Here is a 27,174-nt window from a genome sequence, read left to right on the forward strand (position 1 = left end):
CACCCCTTCCATCCCTGATAATCCTTTGCCTGGCAGCTCCACCCTGCTACCCCCAAGGCTAGACCTCACCGTAATTCTGAGTTTAGCTTTGAGAAGATTTACATTAAACATGAACAAATATAAGAAAATAAAAATAAATAAATTCAAGCACAACCTGAAGGATCAAACAAACCCTCAGAGACATAGGAATAGTGCCATAAGCTGCTGTGAAATGCCAACCCCTGCCAGGGCAAGGATCCTGCACACAGCAAAGCAAACAAACAGGGAGGGACTAGAGAAGTGTAAGAGGCAGTTTGGGGTTCAGCTTTTATTTTATGCACCAAAATTAAAAGCTAATATGATCATAGAATCATAGAATCATGGAATATCCTGAGTTGGAAGGGACCCACCAGGATCATCCAGTCCAACTCCTGGTCCTGCCCAGAGCACCCCAACAATCCCACCCTGATGCTTTGGTGTTGCAATAACTGCACTACGGCTGTTATAAACACATTAAATATATTAGAAACTGCAGCTCAAGGACTTTTTACGTTTTATGGATATGAAAATGGAACTACAGAGTAAAGACACTGCCCTGAAAGAGCTCAGATGAGGATCCCCAGTGCTGTACTCACGTTGTAGAGGGGGATGGTCTTCATCACCTTGTACTGCTTCATGGGGTCCATCTTGTACAGGTGTCTGTCAGTGATGAAAATGGCCCTGTCCTCCACCTTGTTAAAGCGATTCACCTGCACAGAAACACCCTGTCAATCCCACTGATCACTGCAGGAACACAGGAAACGAAACCGTGCAGTGCTAAGTGCCAAACTCACACAAAAATGCCCCAAACTTACACAAAAGTACCCCAAACTCGTACAAAAATACCCCAAAGTCACACAAAACAAACACCCTAAACTCACCAACAGCCAAAACTCACACAAAAATGCTCCAAACTCACACAAAAATATCCCAAACTCACACATCTCCTAAACAGGTTTTCTCCTTGGACCTTGGGCCACTGAAAAGGGAACATGGTCCCTGTAATCCCATTATACAGAGACAGAGAAACAACATTCCCAGTTATCCAGCAGAGCTGTGGCACCTGGGAAATTGCAGGGCTTCACTCAAACCAAGGCCAGATGCTTCCCCAGCCACGTTCAAGCCCTCTCCAAGTGGAGCCTGATCCCAGGCTGTTGTCCCCACATTGTCATGAGCCTTTGGCACCCCAAAGGTCCCATGGAGAATCCCTGCCCTGCAGAGCCAGGCTGCACCAGGGGCTGGCACAGTCCAGACCTGAGGCTTTGGGCCATCCTTGGTTTGGGTCCTGTCCCTCCATCCCTTGTCCCAAGTCCCTCTCCAGCTCTCCTGGAGCCACTTTAGGGTCTGGAAGGGGCTCTGAGGTCTCCCTGGAGCTTCTCCTCTCCAGGTGAGCACCCCCAGCTCTCCCAGCCTGGGAGAGCTCCAGCAGCTCCACCTCAGGCTGCTGGATGCCCCTCAGCTCTATACACTAACCAGGCAGGATGCAAAGGTTTGTTGGAAGTGCCTAAGAAAGTAGGACAAAAAGTAGAAATTGTTTTTCACCGAGGCAAAACCAGAGTCATCAGTGTATCACAGTCACTGAGATATTTACTAATCAACTGAGAAGGGGAGACAAGGGTAAGACGTGACGAGGAGGATGAACATAAATAGGATTTTCCGGGGTGAAATCAGGAGACAACGGGAGAACTTAAATATCCTCAGTCAGGAGGCAGCAGAGTGATAAAGTTCGGAGCAGATAAAGGCAAAAAATGCAAATTGGGGAGCTCTGTGACAGCTTTACATTAACGGCACTGACTCAGAAAAAGCAACCAAGGATGATTTCAGACAGCTCTGGAAAGATCTTGGCACAACGATATGAGACAGCTCAGAAAAAGCAGAATGTTGGCACAGGCAAGGAATAACATGGGAATAATGTCCTGGGAGCCATGGGCTCACCTGCAACAGCCTGTGAAGGACCAGGGTAGTGAGTGTGAAGAAGACTCTGGTGGTTCAGAGAAGCTGAAGAACATGATTGAGGGCCTGGGAAGTCTCACAGGAAGAGATGCTGAGTAACCAGGATTATTTTAGGAAGCAGATGAATGGGAGAAAAAAGCCTAAAGGCTATGAAACACTGAATGGCCCTGAGAAAGTAGGTCAGGAGTACCTGGTGCCACATGTTGTGTGCTGGAGCAGAGCAGCACCGGTTCCTCAGCCAGGAACTGGGGAAGCTCTGGGCTCTCCACACTCCAGGTCCTGGGAACTGAAGCAAAGTCCAGTCCCTGGGGCTGGATCTGCCCCTCAGAGCTCAGATCAATGCTGGGGCATTGATTGACTGCGATTTGTTTGCAGAATCTGACACAGTGAGCACTCCCTGGGCACTGCCATGACCCTGCCTGGCTGCTGTCCACACCCACCCCCAGTGACAAAGGGAGCAGATTTCTGGTGCTGTGACACCAGAGTCACCCCAGGGCAGGAAGTCCTGTGGCTGCTGCCTGGGAAGCAGAGATGGGAAGCACACTCAGCTGTCACAGTCAGGAAGGCTGGAAAAGCCCTCTGAGATCATGAAGGCTAATTGCTCCTCCAGCGCTGCCAAGGCTGCCACTGACCCTGGCCCCAGGTGCCACATGCCCCAGGGATGGGGACTTCACCACTGCCCTGAGCAGCTGTGCCAATGCCTGACCACTCTTTCTGTTAAGACATTTTCCCTAATATCCAGTCAAACCTGCCCTGGCCCAGCCTGGGGCTGTTCCCTCTCCTCCTGTCCCTGTTCCTGGAGCAGAGCCCGACCCCCCGGCTGTCCCCTCCTGGCAGGAGCTGTGCAGAGCCAGAAGGGCCCTGAGCCTCCTTTGCTCCAGGCTGAGCCCCCCCAGCTCCCTCAGCCCCTCCTGGGGCCCCAGCCCCTCCCCGGATCCTTTCCCTGCCCTGGACACGCTCCAGCCCCTCAGTTCCTTCTTATCATGAGGTGCCCAGAACCGACCCCAGGGCTGGACGTGCCCCAGCAGTGCCAGCTCAGGGGACAGTCACTGCCCTGCTCCTGCTGCCACCCTATTGCTGACCCAAGCCAGGTGTCCTGGGCCTCTGGCACACCTGGACTCACCTTCAGCCCCTGCTGACCAGCATCCCAAAGGTGTATTCCAAGCCAGTGGAATATTGTGGGAGTTCAACAGGCATGTTTTGAATCCCACTACTTTCTCATGGCTCCCCGCTGGTTTTAGTATTAAAATTCAGCTAAAAAAATGTACCAAAGGAGAGGCCCAGCAGCTCATCTCACCTGAGGAGCAAATTCTCATGTCATTCCAGCTTTTTCCAAGCAAAAGAGGCTCCAGGTGCCTCATTCATTTGTGTAAATAATACCTGCTGTGGGTTAAAATAAAAACTGTCCCACTGGGGAGCAGGCATAGAAGAGACTCACACACCAGTTCAAATTCCACTACTGGGCTTGTAGGAGTAAGGACAGGCCTTCTGTTCTCAGCTACAGCTCATTCCCTCCTGGAGAACAGCCCTTCCCAGCACTGTGTTCTCTGCACCTTCTGGGCATTCTGTATTTATATCTTGTTGATCCAAATGTGAATCAGTCCTGATTTAGCTTCCTGACAAACCTGTGGGGGAAATGAAGATCTGGCCTAGAGCTGAAAAATCTTCAATGAGGTTTTTCAGGCCTCTGTCAGTGGCCTCTGGATACTGCAGGGCAGCAGCCTTTGAAAGAGATGATCCTGTCAACGGAGCTTGGTGCCACAAGCGACAGGGGAAAAGTGAGAAGAAAAGCCTTATTCTAAAGAAAATAGAGAGAGCTGTTTCCTAGGTGATCCAACAAAATCTGGAGATTTGCATGAAATATGCATTTAGTTTCTCCTAAGGCAAAAATCTTGAAAATTTCCTTTGAAAAAGTGAAGAGCACCACAATGCTCAGAAAAGGTGGATTTTTCCATAGGCAGGAATGACCTGCTTCTACCTGTACCTACTGCAGGGAAGCAACCACACAGTCTATTTTCCTCCCCCAGCAAGGCTTCAAAGCCTCTTCACAGCCCTCCTGTAAAAACTGCTCCAGAGCACCCCATTATTGTTCAGCTCAAGTTGCTGAAATTGGGCCCCCACACAGGCAATGAAAACTTTACCAGCAACTCAAAACTTGGAGAGCAGTTCTTGGAATAAATTGACTTCTTAGACTAAGAAACACAAAATTATTGAGATTGGAAAAGCCCTCCCAGTCCATCAAGTCCAACCTGTGCCAAATCCCCACCTTGTCACCAGCCCAGAGCACTGAGTGCCATGTCCAGGTGCTCCTTGGGCACCTGTAGGGATGGGGACTCCAACACCTCCCTGGGCAGCCTCTTCTAATGCCTGACCACCCTTTCCAGGAAAAAGTTCTTCCTGATCTAGAATCTTCTAGAATTCATAAGAATTCATTAGATCAATGAAGAATTCTGAAGAATTAGATCCTGAAGAATTCATTATATCAATGTTAGTCATCAGCTAAAGAAATTCTATGTCAACGAATTTAATGAACCAATGTCTGACAGGTCACAGGGTGTGCTCTACTCATAAATGTGTTTAAATAGGTGAGCTCTGGGCTCGACCTCTGTCTGCTCAAGTTGTCCAGTATTTTTGCTTTTAATCTGTTTTCTGTGCAAAGGAAGTGCATTAGCTGGAACATTTCCAAGAGCTGACACCTGACATTGCTGTTGACAGCTAACAACTACTTCACGTGTGGTTTATGACTCAGTACCTGAAGGAAGCCACAGAGGAAGGCTGATGATGCTTCAGATATAAAGCATTCAGCCCAGCTCACCAAAGTGCCCTTTAACACCTTCCCACTAACACCTTCTTCCCTCAGGGAAGAGCAGGAGCAGCAGTTTTTGCTCAAGAATCCTCAAATAAGCTGAATCATGAAAACACAGCATGGATGAACTTGAGCAGCCTTTTCTTTGTGAATTGCTGCTTTGTTCAGGAGAATTATTTAAGGGAAGCAATGAAATCACCTGATAATTACAATTTTATTTCTGTAATTCACTCTGCAGGCCCCAGTTAAAGTTTCACATGAGCCAATTTTCAGCAGAGAACAAACACAACCTACAAACTCACAGGAACCAGGTGTAATATGAGAGATGAGACAAATCTGCCCTGAGCACTGGGCCAGGCTGCACGTCCCAGCACCAAGTGCTACCTTGGGCCAATAAGGTTTGCTAATGTGGGAAATAGATTTATAGGTAATATTTGTTTCATACATATATATACCTTCATATGTATATATGTATATACGTATACACAATATAAAAATATATATAATATATAAATTATATAGATACATATATGAAGGTGTGTGTATATATATATGCGCCTTCATAAAACTAAAAATAAAATAAAAATTTTTAAAACACCTCTCAGTTACTCCATCTCTAAACCAAAAAAGCCCATAACCCAACAGGCAGGACATGCGGAAGCCAGGGCTAAAGAGAAGAAACCCGGTAATTTATTTGTTAAAACTTCAAAGGGAAGAATGCAGCAATGAGGAGAGATTCCCCTGCCCCAGCACTGAGAGTCACCCAGGGCCTGCCCTTACTCTGGGGTAAGAGGCAGGATGCCAAAACTTGTATTTCTGACAAGAGAAACACCTTCATTTTAAACAGCTTAGGATGGAAATTGTTTCCTGTGAAGGGCAAAGGCTGCTCCCGGCCTGTGCTCCTGCAGCTGGAGCAGAGTCACTCCCTGCCCACCAGCTCTCACTGGTGCTTAGTCTGCAGATCCAGTGTTTCACCCAGAAACATGACCCGAGGAAGTGCCTTGCTTGGAAAGGGAAATGCTAAATTCTCAAATGTCAAATCCTTGTCCTGTTAACCTTCACATTTCAGCACTGTTTGTGTTCCCTGCTCTGCTCACTCGGACATTTCCTCTCTGTGCAAGCAGAGGACAAACAGTTCCCTGAGGGAGGAGCCACATCCCAGTGTGGGTTTGGGTGGGATGGTTTGCATTTGTGACATGGAGATGCTCTGGAATCACCAGGCTTACACATCCATGAGGATGGCACAGTGCTGCAGTCTGAGATCATGGAGACATGGAGTGGTTTGTGTTTGGAGGGACCTTAGAGATCACCCAGTGCCACCCCTGCCATGGCAGGGACACCTTCCACTGTCCCAGGCTGCTCCAAGCCCTGTCCAGCCTGGCCTTGGGCACTGCCAGGGATGGGAAGTGCTGCTGGCTCCAAAGCCATGCCAGGAATTCCTAACTTAGCAGGCCAGCAGGGGATCAAGTCCTACCTCTCCGCGAGAAGAAAGCAACAACAATTTAACATTTCAAAAGTTAAAAGAAGTTACAAGATAATTTAAAACCCACACGGCTGCAAGTCTATAACCCTGCAATATTTGTGATTTCAGTTCAGCTGCCCTTTTAATGCACCCACATCACCCACAGCCAACTAAAGCTTTGCCTCTGAGAGCACTGAAAGACTTTCAGGCTCAGGAGAAACCCACTTTATGGTGGTTAACACCTATTCCTTCCCCATTCTGCTTCTACTATTGAAGTGCTGGCATCTCAACGCAACAAACTCACAAAAACTGGATTTTTCCAGCACAGTCACAGTACAGAAACACGGCCTGTTGGAATGCTCAGGGATTTCTCCATACACCAAAAACCAACAAATGCTGCTCTGACACTTATCTGAAGGCAGGAGCTCTGTCCTGGCAGTTAGGGAACAGGATAAAGTGTGGATCTGTGCTTCAGGAATCTGCTTTGCCCTGTGTTTGCACAGGAGATTATCCTTGAGAGCTGAACCAGGAGCAAGAGAAACGCGAGGACTTAAAGGCTGGAGAGCTGCACAACAGTGAGCAAGATAAAACTCCCACGCTGTGTCCATCACACACAGACCCCAGTGATTCCCTCACCATCATCCCATTCCCACCCAAACCCACAATTCCCATCATCACATCTCTAACAACTGAATATTGTCCTTTCTACAGTTATCCCAATTTAGCCAGAAACTGCAACTGGAATCAGTTCATTAAATGAGTCAGAAGAGGAATTATTTTGTTTTCAGCCTAACCTGAAAAAATCCAGGGGGAATTCTGCATTTCTCTGTCCCTCAGGGAGGTTCAGCCCAAGTGCTGTGAGGTTGTAAAGAGGAAATTTGGATTCAGACTGGCCTGCTTCTCCTTTAGTCCTGTGAACCCTGTCCTCCCAGTGAACGTGGTCACAGCCACACCAAACTCCACTGAGGTATTTTTGCTCAGAAAGCAATTAGAGATTTCTATTTTTATGAACATGAATCACTGTTGAATAAACAATACAACTCACTACCACTTGCAAAGTTTTATTATAAAGTGAGATTTTGTGCTGCAGAATAAATTGTCTAGATCTGCAGAATCATAAGGAATAACTCTGCACGTGGGGACCAGCTGCAGTATTTACAATTAAGAAGAATATACAGCTTCTTAAAAACACCTGAACATCCACAGTGCTGTCCTGCCACTAAAATTGAGCTTGTCTGTTGGCTTTGTAAAATTAAAAATATCCTTTCCTGACAGATCTTTTAAACCAGCATCATTAGGAGCTACCTGCAACAATTAAGCAAGTCTGTTTTTTTAATTAGCTATTTAAACCTTCTAACCAAGTTAAAAAAACCCTAAATTCTGCTACAAAAAATGTCAGACCCAAACTAGTTATGCAGAATGAAGAGATTTTCTTATGAAATCATGGAATGGTTTGTGTTGAAGGATTCTTAAAGACCATTCAAGCCCAACACTTTGCATGAGCAGGGACTCAACAATTTATTTGTACCTCTGATGTGATGAGGCCCCCAGCAGCCCCCCAACCTTGCTGCACCCAAAAATGCCCGATGCAGCTCCCTGGAACTGCTCTGAGCTGCTGTCCCAGCACCCCCAGGGTGAGCTGCTGGCTCCCTGGGCACCCAGGCCCTGCAGCCCCGTTACCTTGCGCACGTGGCAGGAGAAGAGGATGTTCATGTACTTGTCCTTGCGCTTCAGCTCGTTGGCCACGGGGGTGAAGGAGCCTGAGCTCTGGGGGCTGTCTGGTTTCTGGAAGAGCAGAGACAGGCTCAGGACCCTTCTTGGGCTGAAGGAAGAGGGGCTGGCAGTGCTGGGATGTGGCTGGGATGTGGCTCCCTCCACCCTTCTGTGCTTTGGGAAACCAAACCTTGACACACCAAAATGCTCCAAGGACGGATGGAGTAAAGGAAAGCAATCAAACCCGCCTAGAGAGAATTTCTTTCAGTCCCTGATGTTTTCCATTCTACCCAGCATTTTAGTCTCCCAGTGAAGCCTGGTTCTGCCCCTTTGCAGAGACAGCTGATGGCATTGCTTTAGCGCTGCTGGTGCTGCTCAGGATTCACAAAAATCACTCCTAGGGCAGCGGAAGTCAAGGCTTTGAGCCATATAAACAGGAAATTTCTAACTGCTTGTCCTCCCAAGAAACCAATGCTCACTTTCCCGAATTCGGCCCTTCCAGCACGCTGAGCCCAGGTCCCCGTCACTCACCAGTGCGATGTAGTTCCCCTGCCAGGCTCTCTGGAGGCCAATGTCAGCCCTGTGGCCCTTCAGCAGCTCCATGGCAGCCACCTTGGCCCTCAGCTGAGGTAGCGCTTCTGGGGGCACGCTCCGGATGAGCTCGGCCGCTCTCCACCTGCCACCAAAGCAGGGTCTGGGTCAGCCCCCAGCCTGGACCCCCCTCACCTGCACCTCGCCCTGCTGCAGGACACCCCCAGAGTCCTGCCCAGGCATTCCTAAAGCTGCAAAGGTCAGTTCATGTTTTAAAGTCATGTCTCACCTCCAACCCTGACAGGTCTGGGTGCCACACTCCCCATCCCACACCCACAGGTCAACCACGGTGCATCTGTTTGCAATCAAGTGTTGTCAAATCCATTTTTGGGCTTGTTTACAGCACCATTCTCCTCTAACAGCTGAATTTGGCCCCTCAGTTTCAACTGCACCATGGAACAGGGCAGGGTGGCCCACGCATTGCCCCACATCACACCCCAGCCTTCAGCAGCAGCAATAGAACTCCAGGGTTAAGGCTATAAAAAGGCTTTTTAGCAGCTAAAATTCTGTAGTTCTGATAACTGAGCTAATTCTGAAAGCAGGACTCTCTCCCCAGACAGGCTGTGGGTGGATGGATGTCTCTCCTGAAAGAGACAGCTGGAGAAAATAACAAAGCTTGACTTGATCTAGAGCTGCTGGAACTGCCCTGCAAGCTGATGGCTGGACAGGAGGTCTCTGAAAGCCCCTCCAGCCAACATTTCTCCTATTCAGCCACTTCCAGAAGTCATCATTTCTCAAACTGGAATTGTAACTAGTTTGCCTACAGCTTCTCAGAGAAAAAATCACCAGCCTTTAGATACTGGGAGGTTTAATGAAGGTACAAACATGTTCTGCACACAGAACATGGGTGACAAGGGGAACATCATTCATCCTACTGCAAAAAAAACCACTAGGTTACTACCAGAGATCTTGAGGAAATCCAGAAGATTCTTTTTCTCCTCCCCCTCATCCAAGAGCAGCTGCTCTTTCTTTTGAAAACCAATCAGAAAGGCCAGAAAGGGGCCAAGGAGGGAAACACAATGTTTATCACAATGGAACAACCTGCCCATGGCACAGGGTGGAACTGGATGGGCTTTAACGTCCTAAGCATCCTGTGATTCAACAATAAATCTTTGGATCAGAATTATCTGCCTGGTCAAGGGCACAAAGCTAGCAACACTCAAATCATGTCCTTCAGCCAGATGTCCCTGGGACTGATGCCTTGTGAAGGCTGCCCTAGAACAGAGACTGGAGTAGCTAAAGAATAAAGCAGGGATTTGTCAGGAGGCCTCAATGGATTCACCTTGGGCAGCACCAGAGCCCAGCCAGGGCTGCACCCCAGGTGACCCAAAATGGTCACAAAATGCCCCACAGGTCACGGGGTCTCTCACTTTTATCAGTTCTGCTCCATTTGCTTATTGGAGTTAATTGTCCAATTCCAGCTTTAGCCCTTGGAGTCCCATCCTTCTTGTTTCTCTCTCTTCAGCCCACGTTGTTTGTGCTCTCGGGCTGAGATTTGGATCATTTGTCCCTGGTCCCCAGCTGGAGAGGGAATTGTTTTGTCTCCCTGCTGTGTGCAGAGAGCTCAGCATCCCCGAATAGGAAGCCCAGACCCACCCACTGAAGCAGCACAGAAGCCGAAAGGTACCAAAGCTCAACGCCGCGGCAGCAGGACAAGCAGCAGGCGCGAGGGGCAGGGGCCGTACCTGCGGTAGATGTCCTGCAGAGCCTCCTGGAAGCGCAGCAGCACCTTGGGCGGGGCGGGCCAGGGGATGGCGCGGCCGCGGTCGGGCAGCAGCCGCACGTCGCGGAAGCGCCGCAGCACCTCGCGCAGGTAGGCGCGCACCTTGTGGCGCCGGTAGTGCCGCACGATGCTCAGCGCCGCCCGCGTCCGCCGGTAGCGCAGCCGGGCCAGCGTGCCCCTCCACACCTGCAGGGACACACAGCCGGCGTCAGCAGGCGCCGCAGCACACTCCTTGGCTTTCCAGACTCTTCCCGGACTGCACAGAGTTATGATTCTATTTCAAGGGAAGGGACTTCCCAGTGCCAACCAAATTCAGGTAGAATATGACTGAAAAACACCGTGTTTATGACTGAGATCTCCACATGGAAAAAGCATGGAGCTGAGGAGGCCATGGAAATGGTTAAACTGTGCTCTGGAGCCAGGCTGGGAGCGCTGGGGGTGCTCACCTGGAGAGGAGAAGGATCCAGGGATTGCTCAGAGCCCCTGCCAGGCACTCCAGGAGTCCTGGGGCCTGGGAGAGCAGGGAGAGGGACTGGGGACAAGGCATGGAGGGACAGCACTGGCTCCCACTGCCAGAGTGCTGGAACTCAAAATGTCCCTCAGACATTTTTAGAGGTTCCAGGCCTTGCTCAGAAGCATTTTAGACCCTGGCGGGCAGCTGGAAACAGCTGTGATTTTGAGTTTGAGCCATGGAATGAGTTACCAACTTTGAAGGTGGAACAAGCAGTCACAAAGGGTTAGATAGTATAGCAGTAGTTTCAAAGTAGAGGGGAAAAATTTTTAGTATTGTACAGGGGGGTTTTAGCACCTGTACAGGGGGGGTTTTACTTTGTACATGGGGGTCAGAAGTTCTAAGATGGAGGAAAGTGGGCTGATCCTGTTCTTCCTCCTTCTTCTTCCTTACCTCCATGTTCTTGGTGATGCTGGCACTTATGGATTAGCTTAGAGTAAAAAAGCATCTTGTAACATAGGTAGTAAGTATTGGAGAAAAACTGTAAACATATAACATGTAATATATCATATAAAAGCTAGCAGCAACCCTAAGCAAGGAGAGAGAAGAAGAAAACACCAGACAGAGAGGGTGTCAGGAGTGTGTGTGTCTCTACCTAAGCTGCTAACCAAACAGCCACAGCCCGAGAACACAATCTTTTAGATAACTAGCAATAAACTGCCTTAAGACCAAACAACAAGAAGCTGCAAAGTCTTTCTTTAGAAGCACAAGTTAGAAGAGAAACTTTACCACCACACAAAACCCCTAAACCAGTCTGGGGGTTCCCACACCGGAGGGCAGGGTTAGGTGGGATATTGGGCAGGAATTGTTCCCTGGGAGGGCAGGGAGGCCCTGGCACAGGGTGCCCAGAGCAGCTGTGGTGCCCCTGGATCCCTGGAAGTGCCCAAGGCCAGGCTGGACAGGGCTGGAGCAGCCTGGGACAGCGGGAGGTGTCCCTGCCTGTGGCAGAGGGTGGCACTATATGAACTTTAAAGTTCCTTCCAACCCAAGTCATTCCATGATTCTGTGCTAATTGAGAACAATTACTGAGAAACAATTCAGAGTCTGATTAAAGAAAAAATTGCTCTGAAGATAGCCTGGGGAATATCTATTCTGGTCATGTGTGGAAAAACAAACAAATATGCAAATGAAAAGATATTCCCCAAACTTCTGGGATGGGAAGCTTCTCCAGTGTCACTGTGAGTTGTATTTTGCCTGGAGAGCAGCACAAACAGAACACACAGCAGCTCCTGGGCTTTTCCTGGCACCCCCTGCCAGAGGACACTCTGGGAAGTGATTCTGGAAGGCTGCTCCAGTGCTGACCTGAGTGTGACATGACAGTGCACAGCACCAGCTCCCAAGGAGGAGCCTCAGGCAGGGCAAGGAGGCAGGTGCTGCTGCCATCCTGTAAGCAGAGGAACTGGTATTCCCTGGCATTCCCCAGGGATCCTTCCCCACCTGTACTCACCCTCCAGCACAACCCACCAAGTAGAAGACTGTATTTTTTTCCCTTTCAGAATTTAACTGGAAGGATATCGAGCCGCCCTGCTCACCACACTCCTGTCAGAGACTTTCCCTCTGAGAAAGATCCCACAGCACTGCTGGTGCACATCAAGCCTTCTATTTACAGAAGGATTAATTAACTACCCAAGGCTGTTTTCAACATGATAGTTGCTTTGTGAAGCTGATGTCAGAGGCTCTCCTGGCAGCTTCACTGACAATCCTGCCATGCAGCCTAGAAAAGCTCATGCAGCAACCAGTGCAGAGCTGTGAGGGGCTGCTCCTCTCTAGACATCCCAAGTTTAAAGAGAAACACAGAGATTTTGGGTCCCAAACCCTTCAAAAGCAGACAGCTCTCTTCTTTCAACCTCTGTCAGAGTTCTCTCTCCTCATTTTACTTTGGCCTCGCTGTCCCTGTGGGGGACATCTCCCATTCCCTACAGACACAGCCCATGGAGCTCTGGCTGAGCCTGGACAGTTCTTGAGCACCCAGCACTTTATGGAGCACCAAACTCATCAGTGGAGACCATTTCTGCTCTCACACAGCACAACAGAGACCAGACCCTGCACAATCTTGCCCACATAGAATCACAGCATTATAGAATGATTTGGGTTGGGAAAGACCTGAAAGATCCTCCAGTTCCACCCCTGCCATGGCAGGGACACCGTCCACTGTCCCAGGCTGCTCCAGCCCTGTCCAACCTGGCCTTGGGCACTGCCAGGGCTCCAGGGGCACCACAGCTGCTCTGGGCACCTGTGCCAGGGCATGCCCACCCTGCTAGAGAACAATTCCTTCCCAATTTCCCACCCATCCCTGCCCTCTGGCACTGTGAGCCATTCCCTGTGTCCTGTCCCTCCATCCCTTGTCCCCAGTCCCTCTCCAGCTCTCCTGGAGCCCCTTTGGGCCTGGCAGGGGCTCTGAGCTCTCCCTGGAACCTCCCCTTCTGCAGGCTGAAGATCCCTTCTAAGTGGAAGGTGTCTCTGCCCAGGGCCAGGGGTGGGACTGGATGGTTTTGACTGTCCCTTCCAACCCGAACCACTCTGGGATTCTGAGAACAACCCAACACACCCCCAGTGACTGAAGGCAATGAGCTCTGGACCAGCCTGAGCCCCTGCCAGGGCTGCTCTCCAGGGAGGGTGTGGGAAAAGAGCATTTCAGTGGCTGAGGGAAGAGCTGGGGAGGCAAAGCAGGACACGGGACAGTGAAGGGAAAGGCAAGGGCAGGAAGCACGAAAGCCACAGCAGAAACCAGCAGTGCTGGACTGAGCACGCCAACCAAACCCAGGGAGCTGGGACTGAGAATCTCATCCCTGTGTGCAGATTAAATAATAAACATGTTCCTCATTTATTCCTTTTGAGGCCATTAGACAGAGAGGAGGCAGCACGCCCTGCACACGTGCTGTGCTCAGCAGCCACTGATACCACTCAGTTACCACTGTGGTTTTAGCTCAGAGCTGGTGCAGCTTCAGCCATGCAAAGGCCCTCAGAGCTGCTGGCAAGCTCAAGGCTCAAAGCTTCCTGGCTAAACCAGGCTTGCACAAGGCCTGGATTTCACCCAAAATGTGTAAGGCTGGATTAAAGCTGACATTTCCCTGTCTGAGGGCAGAGCAGGCTCTGAAACTCTGGATTTGACAGAATCACCAGCTAGGATTTAAAAACTAAGCACCCAAAGAGTACTGGGGAATTTTTTTTAAAGAAAAGCAAAGAAGATTTGGATTGCTTGAGATTGCATAAAATGTACCTGTAAGGGTTGGATGGACAACAAACAAAATCAACCAGGTAAAACGCTACTGCCAATTTCTCATCTTTGAATTTAGTAAGAACAGAAATGAGGAACAAAGGGCTCCAGGCCACAGTGAAACAGTCCTTGGTTGTTAGAGAAGATCTCAAGAAAAGAACACACACAGTGAACCTGTGTAAGCTGCTCAAGACTTTGCAGAGCCTCACTTCTGTCAGCTAGTCCCTGGACCATTTGAGAGACAGAACAAGGTCTTGGTTTTGCTTCCTTGGGCTGGAAGCAGACACCCTGTTGAGGGAAGTCTCTCACTGTGATTACTTCTTCCACCAGTCAGACATCCCTGGAACAAAGGCTGGAACAGATTGCCCCAATGTTGTATCAGCTGCATCGCTGCAGAAACTGGCTTCACAGCAGGAGGTGTCACAATTGTAAAAACACTGGCCTCCCACATCCAATTATCCAGCTCAGGCATGCCCCTGGCTACACACACAGCAAACTATTAATGAAAAGCATGTTCTCAAATCAAGTTGTCATAACTGGAGAACCCCCTGCCAGTGAGGACCTTCCATGGCACCACGGCAGTGCCTCAAAGGTGAGGAAACAGTCAAAGGGAAGGACAAACTTCTCTGAGGGAATGGGGGACAAATATTTTCTAAATGAACTGGTTTTCTGGCTTGGTGGTTTTCTTTTTCACTGCAGGGCTCACTGCAGCTTAGTAATGCTGAGCTGCCACGGTGACCTGGCTGCCCCACGGTCCCATGGAGCCTTCCAGAAACATGGAATGGTCAATCCTGGGGACAAGAGGAGGTGTCAAAGCAGAGAACTCTCTGTTGGGCAGGTACTTTGTGTAGCTGTGAGCAGCAACATAGACCAGACAAACAAGGATCACAGAATCCTGGAATCACAGGATGGTTTGGGTTGGAGGGACCTTAAAAATTATCCAGTTCCAACCCTCTGCCTTGGTTGCCTTGGGAAACCTTCCACTGTCCCAGGTGGCTCTGAGCCCCATCCAACCTGTCCTTGGACACTTCCAGGGATCCAGGGGCAGCCACAGCTTCTCTGGGCACCCTGTGCCAATGCATTTCCAGAACAAGCAGTTCCAGGAGGATGGAGTGTTTCTGCCAACTCACACCTTCCTCAGGTTTGATTATTGGGAGAGCTCTACCCAATGCACCTTTTCATTTCTCCCCCACCTCCAATTCATAACTCAGGAACATTGAGCCCTGTAAAATGAAATTAAACACATTGAATTTCCAGAGGGAAGTTTACACAGCCTGTAACAAATTTTCCTGTTGCAAAGGTACTGCTCTGTTGTGTGTTGGGGGCCAAGGAGGCCCAAACCCCAACAGAAGACCTTGTGCATCCAGGGTTCTGCTTCTCCCCTTTATGCCTCTGCACCCAAGATAAGATCCAAGGGATTTTCATGCCCAGTTCCAAAGGGATCCAGTAGATCATCACTTTGAGACCTGACAGTCACAGGCAGCTCAGAATTTCCACTTCAATCCAGCCACATCCCAGCCAGCTGGGGGCATCAGAACATGCATCCTTACAGCCAGAGTAAACCAGCCTGGGATGGCAGAGCCCTGTGCCATCCCTCCCACAGGCAAGAATAAATCCATACTTCCCTTTCCCCCCTCCTGTGGCTTTCCCTGCTGGTTAACCTGATTTCCCATGGGAATGAGACTGAAGATCACCCTGTCCCTGCCTGACCTCCTGAGATTGCCCTGACAGCTCCTGAAGCTCGAGCCAGCTCCCAGCCAAGCTGACAGAGGAGCAGGAGTCTCCACGAGGCAGAGTTCCTTTATCTTTCAAGAAAAATCAGCTGCAGGGCAGAAAGAGCCTGAAATCAGAGTGACATTGCTGGAACGGCTTCAGCTCCAGTTCCAGAGCCATCTGCCTCCCCAGATCCCAAATCCCAACCAGCAGACACAGAGCCACCGACTGCCAGCCAAGCACCACAGGCAGAGGAGCCCAGGAGGGCCTGGCAGCATCCCAGAGGGATGAGGAGGTGGAAATGTGTGTGGGGCACGAGGGAGGGGGTGGAGGATGCTCCCAAAGAACCGTTTGATGGCTGTTTTCCAAGTGACCCCTCTGGAGCAGCCTCCAGGGCAGTCGGTGGAGCCCAGGGGCTGAGCAGGAGCAGAGGGACAGGACATGGAGTGGATGGCTCTAGGAGGAAGGCCCAAGGAGACACAGCAGGGGAGGGGAATAACCAGCAGCATGTGCTGATTCCTCAGTGTGAGCAGGCAGGGAAGGGTCCATGAGCAAACCATGGACACAAGAGCAGAGGCAATGATGACTATCTTGAAAATGGAAAGAAATTGAGTTTTTTGGCTTAAAAAAAAACCCCAAAGAGCACCATAAACCAAACAACATTCCCCCATCCAGCTCCCACCCATGGTCTCCTCACCTCTTTCAATACCTTTTCCTTCTCTATGCTTTGTCCTCCTAAAATTCAGGGGAGAAAAAATTAAGGGGCAATGGAAATCAGGACTAAAAGGCTGAAAGAGGGATAGAGAAAAAGGAAAAAGTTGGAAAAACAAAGTCTGAACACAGCTCAAACTCCTGACCATTACAAAGAATATTTATTTCTATATGGCTGCTCCCAGTGAGGAAGTTCCTTGCTGTTCTTTCTTCACTCTACCAATTCCACAGTTTTTTAAATGGGATGTTTCATAGAAACAGCAACCATGGAATCCCAAACCCCAGCTGGAAGGGACCTTAAAGCCCATCCAGTGCCACCCCTGCCATGGGCAGCTTCCACTATCCCAGGCTGTTCCAAGCCCCATCCAACTCAGCCTTGGACACTCCCAGGGATGGGGCAGCCACAGCTTTCCTCCAGTCCTTTTTATTCCCTCAGTTAAGGCCAACCCAGAGGTGCAAGTGACCCCTGGGCACAGGAAAAGCTCCAGAGCAAGGGATCTCCTCCTGCACAGCCCTGGCTTCAGTGAGCCCAGCAGTATTCCAAGGGATGATCCCACTACTCCCAGTGCAGCAGCTGCTTTAGCAGCTTCTAAATCAGGAACTTGCACAAAAAGCATTCAGCCAAAGCAAGAGACACATCCCAGCTTAAGGGAAGTGCTGACTTTTTTTTCTAAAGAATATTTAATTCACTTGTTTTTTGATTAAAATTTAATAAATTAAAATTCAGATGAATGGCAGGGGAGATCTGAACATACCTTTAGAATCAGTTTAAAAACCTCATTTAGCTTCCAACAGTTTCTAAGATTAAAGAAACCTCACATCCAAGATCACACCCATCACCTCAGCAGAGCATAAATCCTCCACACCCATCTATGCATTACAGCCTCGTCTGCAGGCTGCTCCATGCTCTGAATGTGCCATCAAAATAAAGAGAAAAAAAATTGAAGAAATAAAGGAAAACAATGAAATGGGCCCTGCAGAGCCCAGGGAAAGCCAGCAGAACAGCCAGGGTGGGCCCAGGATGCAGCCTGCACATCTCCCATGGAAAAGGGGATAATCTAGATTTGACCTAGATGCTGCAATCCCTGCAAGTGCAGAAGAAAACCCACACAGCTCCCAATCCAAACACATGAGTGAGACCAGGATTCAGCAAACAAACCCAGCTCAGCTAAATTAAAACCCCAGAGTTGTATTTTGGAGCAGTTCTGCAAGGAAACAAACCTTGGAAAACTCCCCCAATCCTGCTGCACCACAAACACCTTCTCCCACCACCCTCCTTCAGCCCAGCCCGGACTGCTCCATGATCAATATTCCATCTGCCCCAGCCCATGGTTTGCCCTCCAGGCAGCCCAAGTGGTGAGAATTAAACAAAGCCCATAATTCAGGCAGGCACGCAGCTCCCTGCCGGGCTCTGAAGGCTCTCACAGGGCAGGTTATTAAATATTTACGTGCCAGCGCAGAGGAGGCTCGTGCGGCGGCCACGGGGCCTCGGAGAAACGCTCCCACCTCCAGTGACCCCAGCCCCAACTGCCCCAGAGGGGCACCTCCTCCAGGGCAGGGCTGTGATGGAGCTCAGACCTCGCCCAGAGCCCCAGTTTGTGATCTGCCTTTTCCTACTTTGAGTAAATGCGGATCCCATAAAGGTTTGAGGCAAAGGGTTTAAATCAAAGGCTCCCTGTTCTCCCAGATCACCTCAGAGAGCAGTGAGGGGGAAGAGCTGCTGCATTTGCTGAGAGCTGTTTTCTTTTTTCACATAAATCAGCTGAACAATGTTCATTCTACTGCTTCGCTTAATAGCAACAATATTCCACAGGATGGAAAGAGAGAAGGGTCCCACTCTGAGATTAATTAGCTGGCACTAACAAGAGTGTGTTCAATAATGAACAGAAAAATCACCAAAGGAGCCATGCGTCAGCAGGTCCCAGGTGTGGGATGCAGCCACATCTCAGCTCCAGGTTCCCCCTGCAGCTCCTTCCGCAGCTCAGCCACAGCTGCAGCAAACACCCCCAATGCTCTGGGACAGGGATGAGATTCCCAGCCCTGGGAAAGCTCCCAACCATCCCCCCCACATGGAGCTGCTGGTCCTTGGGTGCCCTTTGTGGTGTCCCATGGGCCTGACAGGGCACTCGTTAAAATCCTGGCAGCACCTTGCAGGATTTCCTGCCTCTAGCAACACCAGGAATCACAGAATCTCCTGAAGGAGTCCACAGGGATCAGATATCCCAACAAACCCACCCTGTGCATCTCTGGAGCGTTGTCTAAATGCTCCTGGAGTTCCAGCAGCCTCAGAACTGTGACCACTTCCCCTCCAGGGAAGGAAAATGTGGTGGATTTTTTGCTTCAGTGCCTTCACTGGAAGCAGGCAGGGATGCTCCCAGCCCAGGGAAGGGGAGCAGCATGGGAGGAGCTGTGGGATCAGTCAGTGTTAGTGCAGGGGACAGAGCCAGCTCTTCCTCCTTCCCTCCACCTGGTCCTGGCAGCTCCCAGCCCCTGCTCCTCAGGAAGGAGCCACAGCATCTCCTGTCACAGCTCCTCCCTGCCAGAGCCTCTCCAGATCAAAGCCTGGGTCCAGGATACAAATCCATATGTCATTATAGACTTGCTCCTGCTGATAGCCAGCACACACGAACACTGCCTCGGGATGGAAAAAGCCTGGAGTCCAGAGGCACACCCACTACATCCCTCTTATCTGGGTCACTGGATTGCTTCTGTCCCTCCATAACCTGCCAGGAAACACCTCCTGTGTCCACGGAGGAGCTTCCCTGTGTCCCGAGCTCCCCGGGCTCGTGGGGCTGGAGCGGGAAGGTGGAGCACGGAATGATGAGATCAGCGGGTTGGGAATGTTGCCATGGCGCTGGCGGCTCCCGAGCCTCTGCAGAGCCCAGCCGGCTGCACGGACACGCTGCGGTGCCCGAGGACACCTCGGGGTGCCCAGGGCACATCCCAGGGCCGGCACTGCCCTCCACCCAGTGCCCCGTTGCTGGGCTGCCTCCCAGGAGGGGCCGGGCTGCACTCAAGGACATTCCTGCTGCTCCCGTGCCAAGCAGGAAGATTTCGGGAGCGATTTCCATACGCAGCTGTGCCGGCCTGATAAAATGACACCGAAATAGTGCAGTAAATTATAGTGACAGGAGCCATCATCTGCACAGCCCGCACGTGCCGCCTGCCCGGGCTTTCTTCCCCGAACAAAGCTCTGCTCTGCACAGCTAATGAGCCTGTGGGAGCCTTTCCAAGGGCAGGAAAAGCAGCAGAGCTTCATGGCAGCTTTTTTTTTTTTTTTTTTAATTTGCATGATTAACATTAGAGCTGCTCCATTTGCATTCAGGGTGACAATCACAGTGCTGGCAGGAGCACAGGTACAGCAAATAAACCCTAAAGCACCACATGAAGCAACCTCAGCTGGGGCTCCTGGAGTGACCCTTTGGTGTGATGTCCCTGCTGCCATATGGGGTTTGTGACACTGGACACAGTTCTCACTTGCTGAATTCTCCTGGAGCCAGCAAGTTGCCACGGTTAAATCACATCACATCTGCTCACTGACTGCGTTGGGGCAGAAGGAAAATTACAGCCCGGAATCTCACTGACATTTTGCCATGGAAAAAAAGGTTGTGAAAGATAAATCTAAAGGTGAAGACATCCCAGAGATGTAGAACAAAAGAGAATAAAATTATCTATTTAAACTAGAAGTCAGTTTTAATTCAATTTAACCAAACTCGTAAGCACCATTATACAAAGGCAATAGCACTGTTTGGAGGGTTAAGGGTCACTGGATGATGAACCTCTCCTGATAATTACTGAATCCCTTCTGGAAGCCTCCTGATTTACAGGACAGCCATAAACCACAGAATACACATCATTAAAAAAAGAGCAGCCAAATGTGGATTCTTTCACTTGCATTCATTCCTGTGCAGAGGAAAACACCCCTGGGCCTCAGGCTGGGATCAGCTGCTCTAAGGCTGCTCCTCACATCTGCCTCAGCTTGTGTCACACAAGTGCCCATTGTCACAGCACCACATTTCATCTTCTCTTGTCCTTCCCTCTTCCTAAATTCAAATTTGGGGAACTCCAATGCAACAGAAGGTTCAGTTATTTAAAAGAAAATCAAATCCTTCTAGATGTGCTCACAGTTTGCCTCCCTCCGCCTTTGATCCTCACAGGCAAAACTACAGAAGGAAAAAAGAGCAAGAATTAAATTTCCCTATGAGCTGTTAATGAACAATTGAAAGCAAGTTGAGAACAGAAATGACAGGCAAAATTGCCTTGATGCTTTCAGAGCTCAGAGAAGGCCTCATTAGATCCCTCCTCTTTGATTTCTGATTGTTGACTGTACCTTTTCCAGCACTGCCCAACTCCACCGGCCCCATCTGCCGGCAGCAGAGCCAGGGAAGGATCCCAGCCAGGCCTGGGAGCAGAGTTAACAGGAAACAAGAGAAACACTGAAAATGGAGACAAAGTCAAGCTCTTTCCAGGTAGATTTAACACTATATAAGGTCTCTAATCCATACCTATAGACACCAGCTCAACACCTTCTCTTTAGCTGATGGGCTGTTCAATAAGCATTTAGTGATTCACTGAGTGTTTTTTGGCTTAGCTGCAAGTTTCAGCACCCTGAAAAGCTTCTCTGCATCCCCTGTCAGCCCCATTTGAGTGCCTCCAGTGAGTGAAAGCAGAGAGGGTTCAGCTACAGGGAAGCAGCTCCAGGAGGACATCCAGATTTCTCCAGAGTCCTCAGTACCTTGAACACTGTTTTTCTTTTCCCCACAAATCCTTTATGAGGTAAGTTAGAACTTCCTGAAGACTTCTCACAAAAAAATAACAACAAAAAGATGCCTCCATGTCCTGCTTCAGTCCTCAGGTAGACTCATGTTGGTCCCTCCCCACCCCAGGAAGAGCAGAACACAGGGGAGGGAGGTTTGTGAAGCCACAAGACAATGTGCACCAGCATTTTAATTTCTGTCACTTTTGCTGACTGTGGCAACAAGGAAACCCCCAGAAGCACCACAGTTATTCTACATCTGATGCCACAAAACCCACTGAAGCAAAACCCTTTGTGGAGCAAAGGAGTTGATCCATTACACCTAAGCAGGTTATTTACCTTCCAGCCCTGCTGGCCTTGATGCTGAGCCCTGCTTTGCCCTGCTGTCTTTGATGCTGAGCCCACTCCAGACAATGTAATTCTGGAGCTGGCAGCAAACTCCCAAAACTGACAAGTTGCTGTTAAAACTGGGCCTCTCACTGGATTTATCTGAAGGAGGAGCTTGGAGCTTACCGAGCCATGATCTGCTCCCACAGCAACATAGCCTGGGGCTCTGAAATTATTCTCCAGTAGCTGCACCTGGCAATTTCCAAAAAGGTCACCCCTCAATTGCTCCCTGGTTTAATATGAAAGCTGGAGTCACCTGGAAGCAAGCAGTCCCCCTTGCAGCTTTATTCCACAAGATATGCATTAGCTCACCCCATTTCTGGGAAGAAAGAGACTCTGGTTAGAGTTGTGGTTCTGTGACCTCCCTGAAAGCATCCAAGTGGCTTCAGGCAGGAAATTCCTCCCTAGAACCCCTGGTGAGCACAGGGGAAGCACAGCTAAGGATCCAGGAACACCTCCCAGGGAGCCCCAGAGATCAGCCCCAGGCCAGCCCAAGAGCCCAGGCCAGATGGAGCTTCTGGAAAAGTGCTCCTCTTTCCAGGGAGGGAAGGTAGGAGAAGATGTTGATAGTCCAAGGAAGCTCAGCAGCAGTACATGCTCAGACAGGGAACAAAACTCTGAACCACGAAGCTCAGAGGAAGACAGGGCCTGCATCCTCCACAGCCTGAGCTTGGCCTTTCCAGAAAAACTCACTGCACACAAAAGGTGCAAAATAAACCATTCAGCACAACAAATACCAAGAGACTAACCCTAGACTTGATGCTTTCTGCTCCCTTACTGGTCAAATTGGTTGGATTTCTAGGGAGAGAATCACATTCAATAATGCACTGAAGACACTAGAAATATGAGTGTTCCACAGAACTCGGAGCTTCCAGGGGGAACTTCTTCAGGCTCTTCCCCATTCAGTCTGCCAGGTTTGGAGCGTTTGTGCAAACCTCTGTTCCCTGCAGAGCTTTTGCTCTGTCAATTTTTTACACCCATCTGTCAGCAGTTTCTATTTATGAGGGACAGGAATGGGTTCAGAGGTTCTGTTCTTTCCCAGGTTCCAAGAATTTCACAGAAGATACAAATTTTAAGAAATTAGTTTCTAAAAGTCTTGAACTAATCCACTTTGCCTAGCAGGGCAAAGTCAGCCCCATCATTTCTGCTCTTTGCCAGACATCTCACTTGTACAGACACAGTTTTCAGTAATTGCTAACACCAGAGAATCACAGGATGGTTTGTGTTAAAAGGAACCTGAAAGCTCTCCCAGCCCCATCCCCTGCCATGGGCAGGGACACCTTCCACTCGACCTCTCCACTTGATCCCATCCAGCCTGGCCTTGGACATTTCCAAGGATGGGGTAGCCACAGCTTCTCTGGGCATCCTGTGCCAGGGCATGGTGGGATTTGGTTTAAAGGTCCCTCCTGATCCAAACCCGCCTGGAATTCTGTGATTCCACATTTCAGCCATAAAAGTCCCTCAAGCTCCCAGGCATCCTCCTTCCACTGAGAAAAGAGCAAGCTTTTAAACAATGATAAGCAACTTTTTAGGTGCTACAGCTCCCACCATACCAAGGCTCCAGAGAGCACCATGGAAAGAGCCCTAAAAATATCCAGCAGTGACCAAAGTGCAGAAGTCTGGAATCTGTGCAGCAACAGAGCCAGAAAGGAGAGCAAGGGTGGTTTAAGGAGCTGGAGCTGAGTTTCTGAGGCAGTGGAAGCTTTACCTTCTGCAGGAAGAGGACGATCCTGACGAGCATCTTGGCGTGCAGCTCCTCCAGGGTGAACAGAGTCCGCGGCGTGCGGATGAAGAGCTTGGTCTTGCCATAGGCCACGTCGTGCTGGAAGCCGTGGCACTCGATGAGCTTCCTCACAGCCTCCTTGTCTGAGGGGAGGTCGTGGTTGGGCCAAGTGAATTCAGAGATCATCTTGTACCTGGAATTAAAAGGTACAGTTTACAAATGTGAACTTGAAACCAAGGTGCTAGAGAAGGCCAAGCTTCAACTGGTTTTAGAAAAAAATATCAACTAAATTGTAATAAAACTGAGTATAGATGGAGGAGTCTGAAGATATCCTCTGTAGGAATCGTGATCCTCAAAATAGAAGGAAAATTACTAGAGAAGAGGCATGATTTTGTGAGATGCTGCAAAATAATATTGGGAGGAGCTCAATTTATCAGCACTGAACTGATGCAAAGGAACAAACTCACCATTGACCTTCTGCAGATTTGTCTGTTCCATTTTTCACACCTTCAATATCCAACTTTAATTTTTATTTATTTGCTTAGGTTTTGTTTGTTAGTTTTAGTTAGGGGCTTTTTTGTGAGGAAGGAAAGCTGTGTGTCGTGGTTTGACATGGAAAAAGAATTTTCTTGGAAGGAAGAGATCAATTTGGATATTGACCAATTGAAGGTGGACACGCCTCTGAGAACACAGAGGGGTTAAAAGCAGAATTCCAAGGAGAACTCACTCTCTTTGGTTCCAGTCAGCGTGCAGTGCAGGCTCTCCCCTGCCCGGCCCGTGGCCTGACTGAGGTAAGGCCGAAGGGTGGAGGGACTGGAACCCCCTGCAGATGGAAGGGTGGAGAAATCTGGGATGTCTCCATTCCCCCACTAGAGCCAAGAGAGAAAGAGAGAGAGAGAGAGAGAGAGAGAGAGAGAGAGAGAGAGAGAGAGAGAGAAAGAGACAGCGGCAGTTTTGTCAGCAGCACACCGCAGGGAAGGAGAAGAGCGGGGGGGCGGCAAGGTGCCCAGCCACCTGTGGGAGCTGCAGCCTGGGCCCAGAGCCATCCTTGGGAGTCAGGACTTTTAACCCTTCCTTGAGAAATTAAAGTGTTGTGAAATATTACTCCTCCACGGTTTGAAAGAGAGGAAGAGAGACAGCTTGGACCCTGGGATGTTGGAAGGGGAAATTCTAGGTGGGAAGAGATGATGGAGTGGCTTTTTCTTGGTAGCCACAGACTGAACAGATCTTCTCCAAGAGGGACTGTATTTTAGGAGGATGCTGGTGAGCCAAGAGGCCTGCTTCAGCTGGGAAAAGACAGAAGTGGAGCGAAGAGAGAAAAGTTAGGGAGGTTTGTGGTGGTGCCCCCTGTCTTCAGAGAAGAAGAAAAGAAGATATCTGTTCTTGGACCCTCGGGGAAAATGGGGAGACTGTGGTCCCAAAAATGAAAAACTGAACTGTTGTTTTTTCCCCTCTTGGCAGGGCACCCTTGAAAGGAAAAATCCTAAAAGCAGTCTGTCCATCCCTGCATTGGTGGTGAGAGCACTGTGCATGGAAAGGAGAGGGTCCCCAAGGCAAACCTTTTCTCTGGGCGGTGCCATGTGTGACATGGAAACACAGGATGTGGCAGCTGTGTTTCTTGGGGGGTCTGTGGCACGGGAGGGACTCCTCGGTTCCCTCGACGGACTGAGTATCGATTGTCTGGAGGGTGGAAACCTGATTGGGGTCCAGGTTGTGTCTCACTGTGGTTTGATGGAGTTGGGTGGTGGGAGGAGGAATGCTTTGGAAGGTTTTCATTTTGAATTTTGTGTGTGTTTCTTTCTTTTTCCTTTTACAGTAATATAGTAGTAGTAGCTTAATAAAGTTTTTTTCTTGTTATTAAGCTTGGGCCTGCTTTGCTCTGTTCTTGATCGCGTTTCACAGCATTCAATTGAGAGATTGCATTTTCATGGGGGCGCTGGCATTGTGCCAGTGTCAAACCATGACACTGTGTTTTGTTCACAGTCTGCATGAGAAGCCACCTGCAACCAATTGCTTTGGCAGAAAACCTGGATTTAAAAATTCTGCAAATAATTTTTTTCTCGTGCATCACTTTGGGAATAATTTCCAACAAATTGTGTCACTTCCCCCCACAGCAGAGCTTTGGCTGCCCCAGTCTGTGCAAACACTGCCTATAACTGTGGGTCAGCCATTCCTCCCATCCTCACTCCCCAAACTCCATGTTCCAGAATAGAGAAATGCAGACATCTACATCTACAAATCAAACCCAAAGTACTGGGATCAGCCCAAGCTCTGTAAGATTTACCAGCCCAGCAAATGCTGATTAGGGGAACAGGCGTTTGCAAAAAGCAACAGTGAATCTTCTGCATAAGATTTATGGACATAATAAGAGCTGTAATAGAGTTTTCCCTGGAATGGAACTCTCAGCCACTCTGCAATTCTAAATAAAACAAGCACTAAGCGAGCTCAGCCACCTCGCACTTCAAAGCCCCCAGCCAAGGCAGGCATCAATCTCAAAGCTTCAGACACTCTCAGCTCTCGGTTACACTTAAATGGCCTCACAATCACCCTTTTCCTGGGAGCCTACGGCAGGAGGCTCGGAACAGTCTCCAAGAGCCTGAATGGAAACACATCCCAGCGCACGTTCATTCATCAAATTAGCCTGTGGAAGGGGGGAAGTGGAGGTGCACACTGCTTAAGCAGGGAACACTGTCCCCGGGGATTACAGGGATCTCACTGATAAATAAAGAGGATTAAAAACCTCCTCTCAGACTCCCAGGAGAAGATTTAGCACGTGCTGGCAAAAGCATTCCTGCTCTCACACATAGACACACACACAAACACGAGACATCAACGCTGCACACTGGATTCTCTGCCCTGTTCTCATCAGGAAAATATTCCTGCAATAATTCACTCACTGGAAAACATCTCTCACCTCGAGACACTTATGTTAGGGAAAAGAACAAATAAAAGAGCAAAGCACTGGCAGTGCAACCCCCCGAGCTGGGAATAAGTCTGGGAAACAGGCTGGGACCCAGGCTATGGATCAGGTTCAGAACCAGGCTATGGATCAGGCTGGGACCCAGGCTATGGATCAGGTTTAGATCAAGGCTATGGATCAGATTTGGATCCAGACTATGGACCAGGTTCAGACCCAGGCTATTGATCAGGTTCAGACCCAGGCTATGGATCAGGTTCAGACCCAGGCTATGGATCAGGTTTAGATCAAGGCTATGGATCAGGTTCAGAACCAGGCTATGGATCAGGCTGGGACCCAGGCTATGGATCAGGTTTAGATCCAGGCTATGGATCAGATTTGGATCCAGACTATGGATCAGGTTTGGACCCAGGCTATGGATCAGATTCAGACCCAGGCTATGGATCAGGTTTAGATCCAGGCTATGGATCAGATTTGGATCCAGGCTATGGATCAGATTCAGACCCAGGCTACAGATCAGATTTGGATCCAGGCTATGGATCAGGTTCAGACCCAGGCTATGGATCAGATTTGGATCCAAGCTATGGATCAGGTTCAGACCCAGGCTATGGATCAGATTTGGATCCAGGCTATGGATCAGGTTCAGACCCAGGATATGGATCAGATTTGGATCCAGGCTATGGATCAGATTTGGATCCAGGCTATGGATCAGATTCAGACCCAGGCTACAGATCAGATTTGGATCCAGGCTATGGATCAGGTTTGGATCCAGGCTATAGATCAGGCTGGGGTTCAGGCTATGGAACAGGCTGGGACCCAGGATTGGAACAGGTTAAGACTCAGGCTGTGGATCAGTCTGGGATCCAGGCTATGAGCCAGGCCTACCCCATCAAGGAGCTCAGGAGAGAAGGGATGTCACAGCACTGAAAACCTGCCCCAGATGTTAAATCCTCCTGCTCCTTCCCACAGGCAT

The 27,174-nt window shown here is 49.5% G+C and overlaps 1 protein-coding gene across 1 annotated transcript in view; it reads right to left on the bottom strand.

The window, feature by feature from the left end:
- The window catches only part of MYO1D (myosin ID), a 113,830-nt gene that overhangs the window by 62,303 nt on the left and 24,353 nt on the right, over positions 1–27,174 (bottom strand). Inside the window, exons 9-13 of the mRNA XM_077788271.1 lie at positions 23,270–23,477; positions 10,229–10,452; positions 8,484–8,628; positions 7,920–8,024; positions 615–728 (exon numbers count right to left, since the gene is read on the bottom strand). Coding sequence (XP_077644397.1) covers positions 615–728; positions 7,920–8,024; positions 8,484–8,628; positions 10,229–10,452; positions 23,270–23,477 — 796 coding nt within the window. The remainder of the gene's footprint in view (positions 1–614; positions 729–7,919; positions 8,025–8,483; positions 8,629–10,228; positions 10,453–23,269; positions 23,478–27,174) is intronic.

The sequence above is a fragment of the Lonchura striata genome, chromosome 25, assembly GCF_046129695.1.
Source record: "Lonchura striata isolate bLonStr1 chromosome 25, bLonStr1.mat, whole genome shotgun sequence".
Taxonomy (NCBI): domain Eukaryota; kingdom Metazoa; phylum Chordata; class Aves; order Passeriformes; family Estrildidae; genus Lonchura; species Lonchura striata.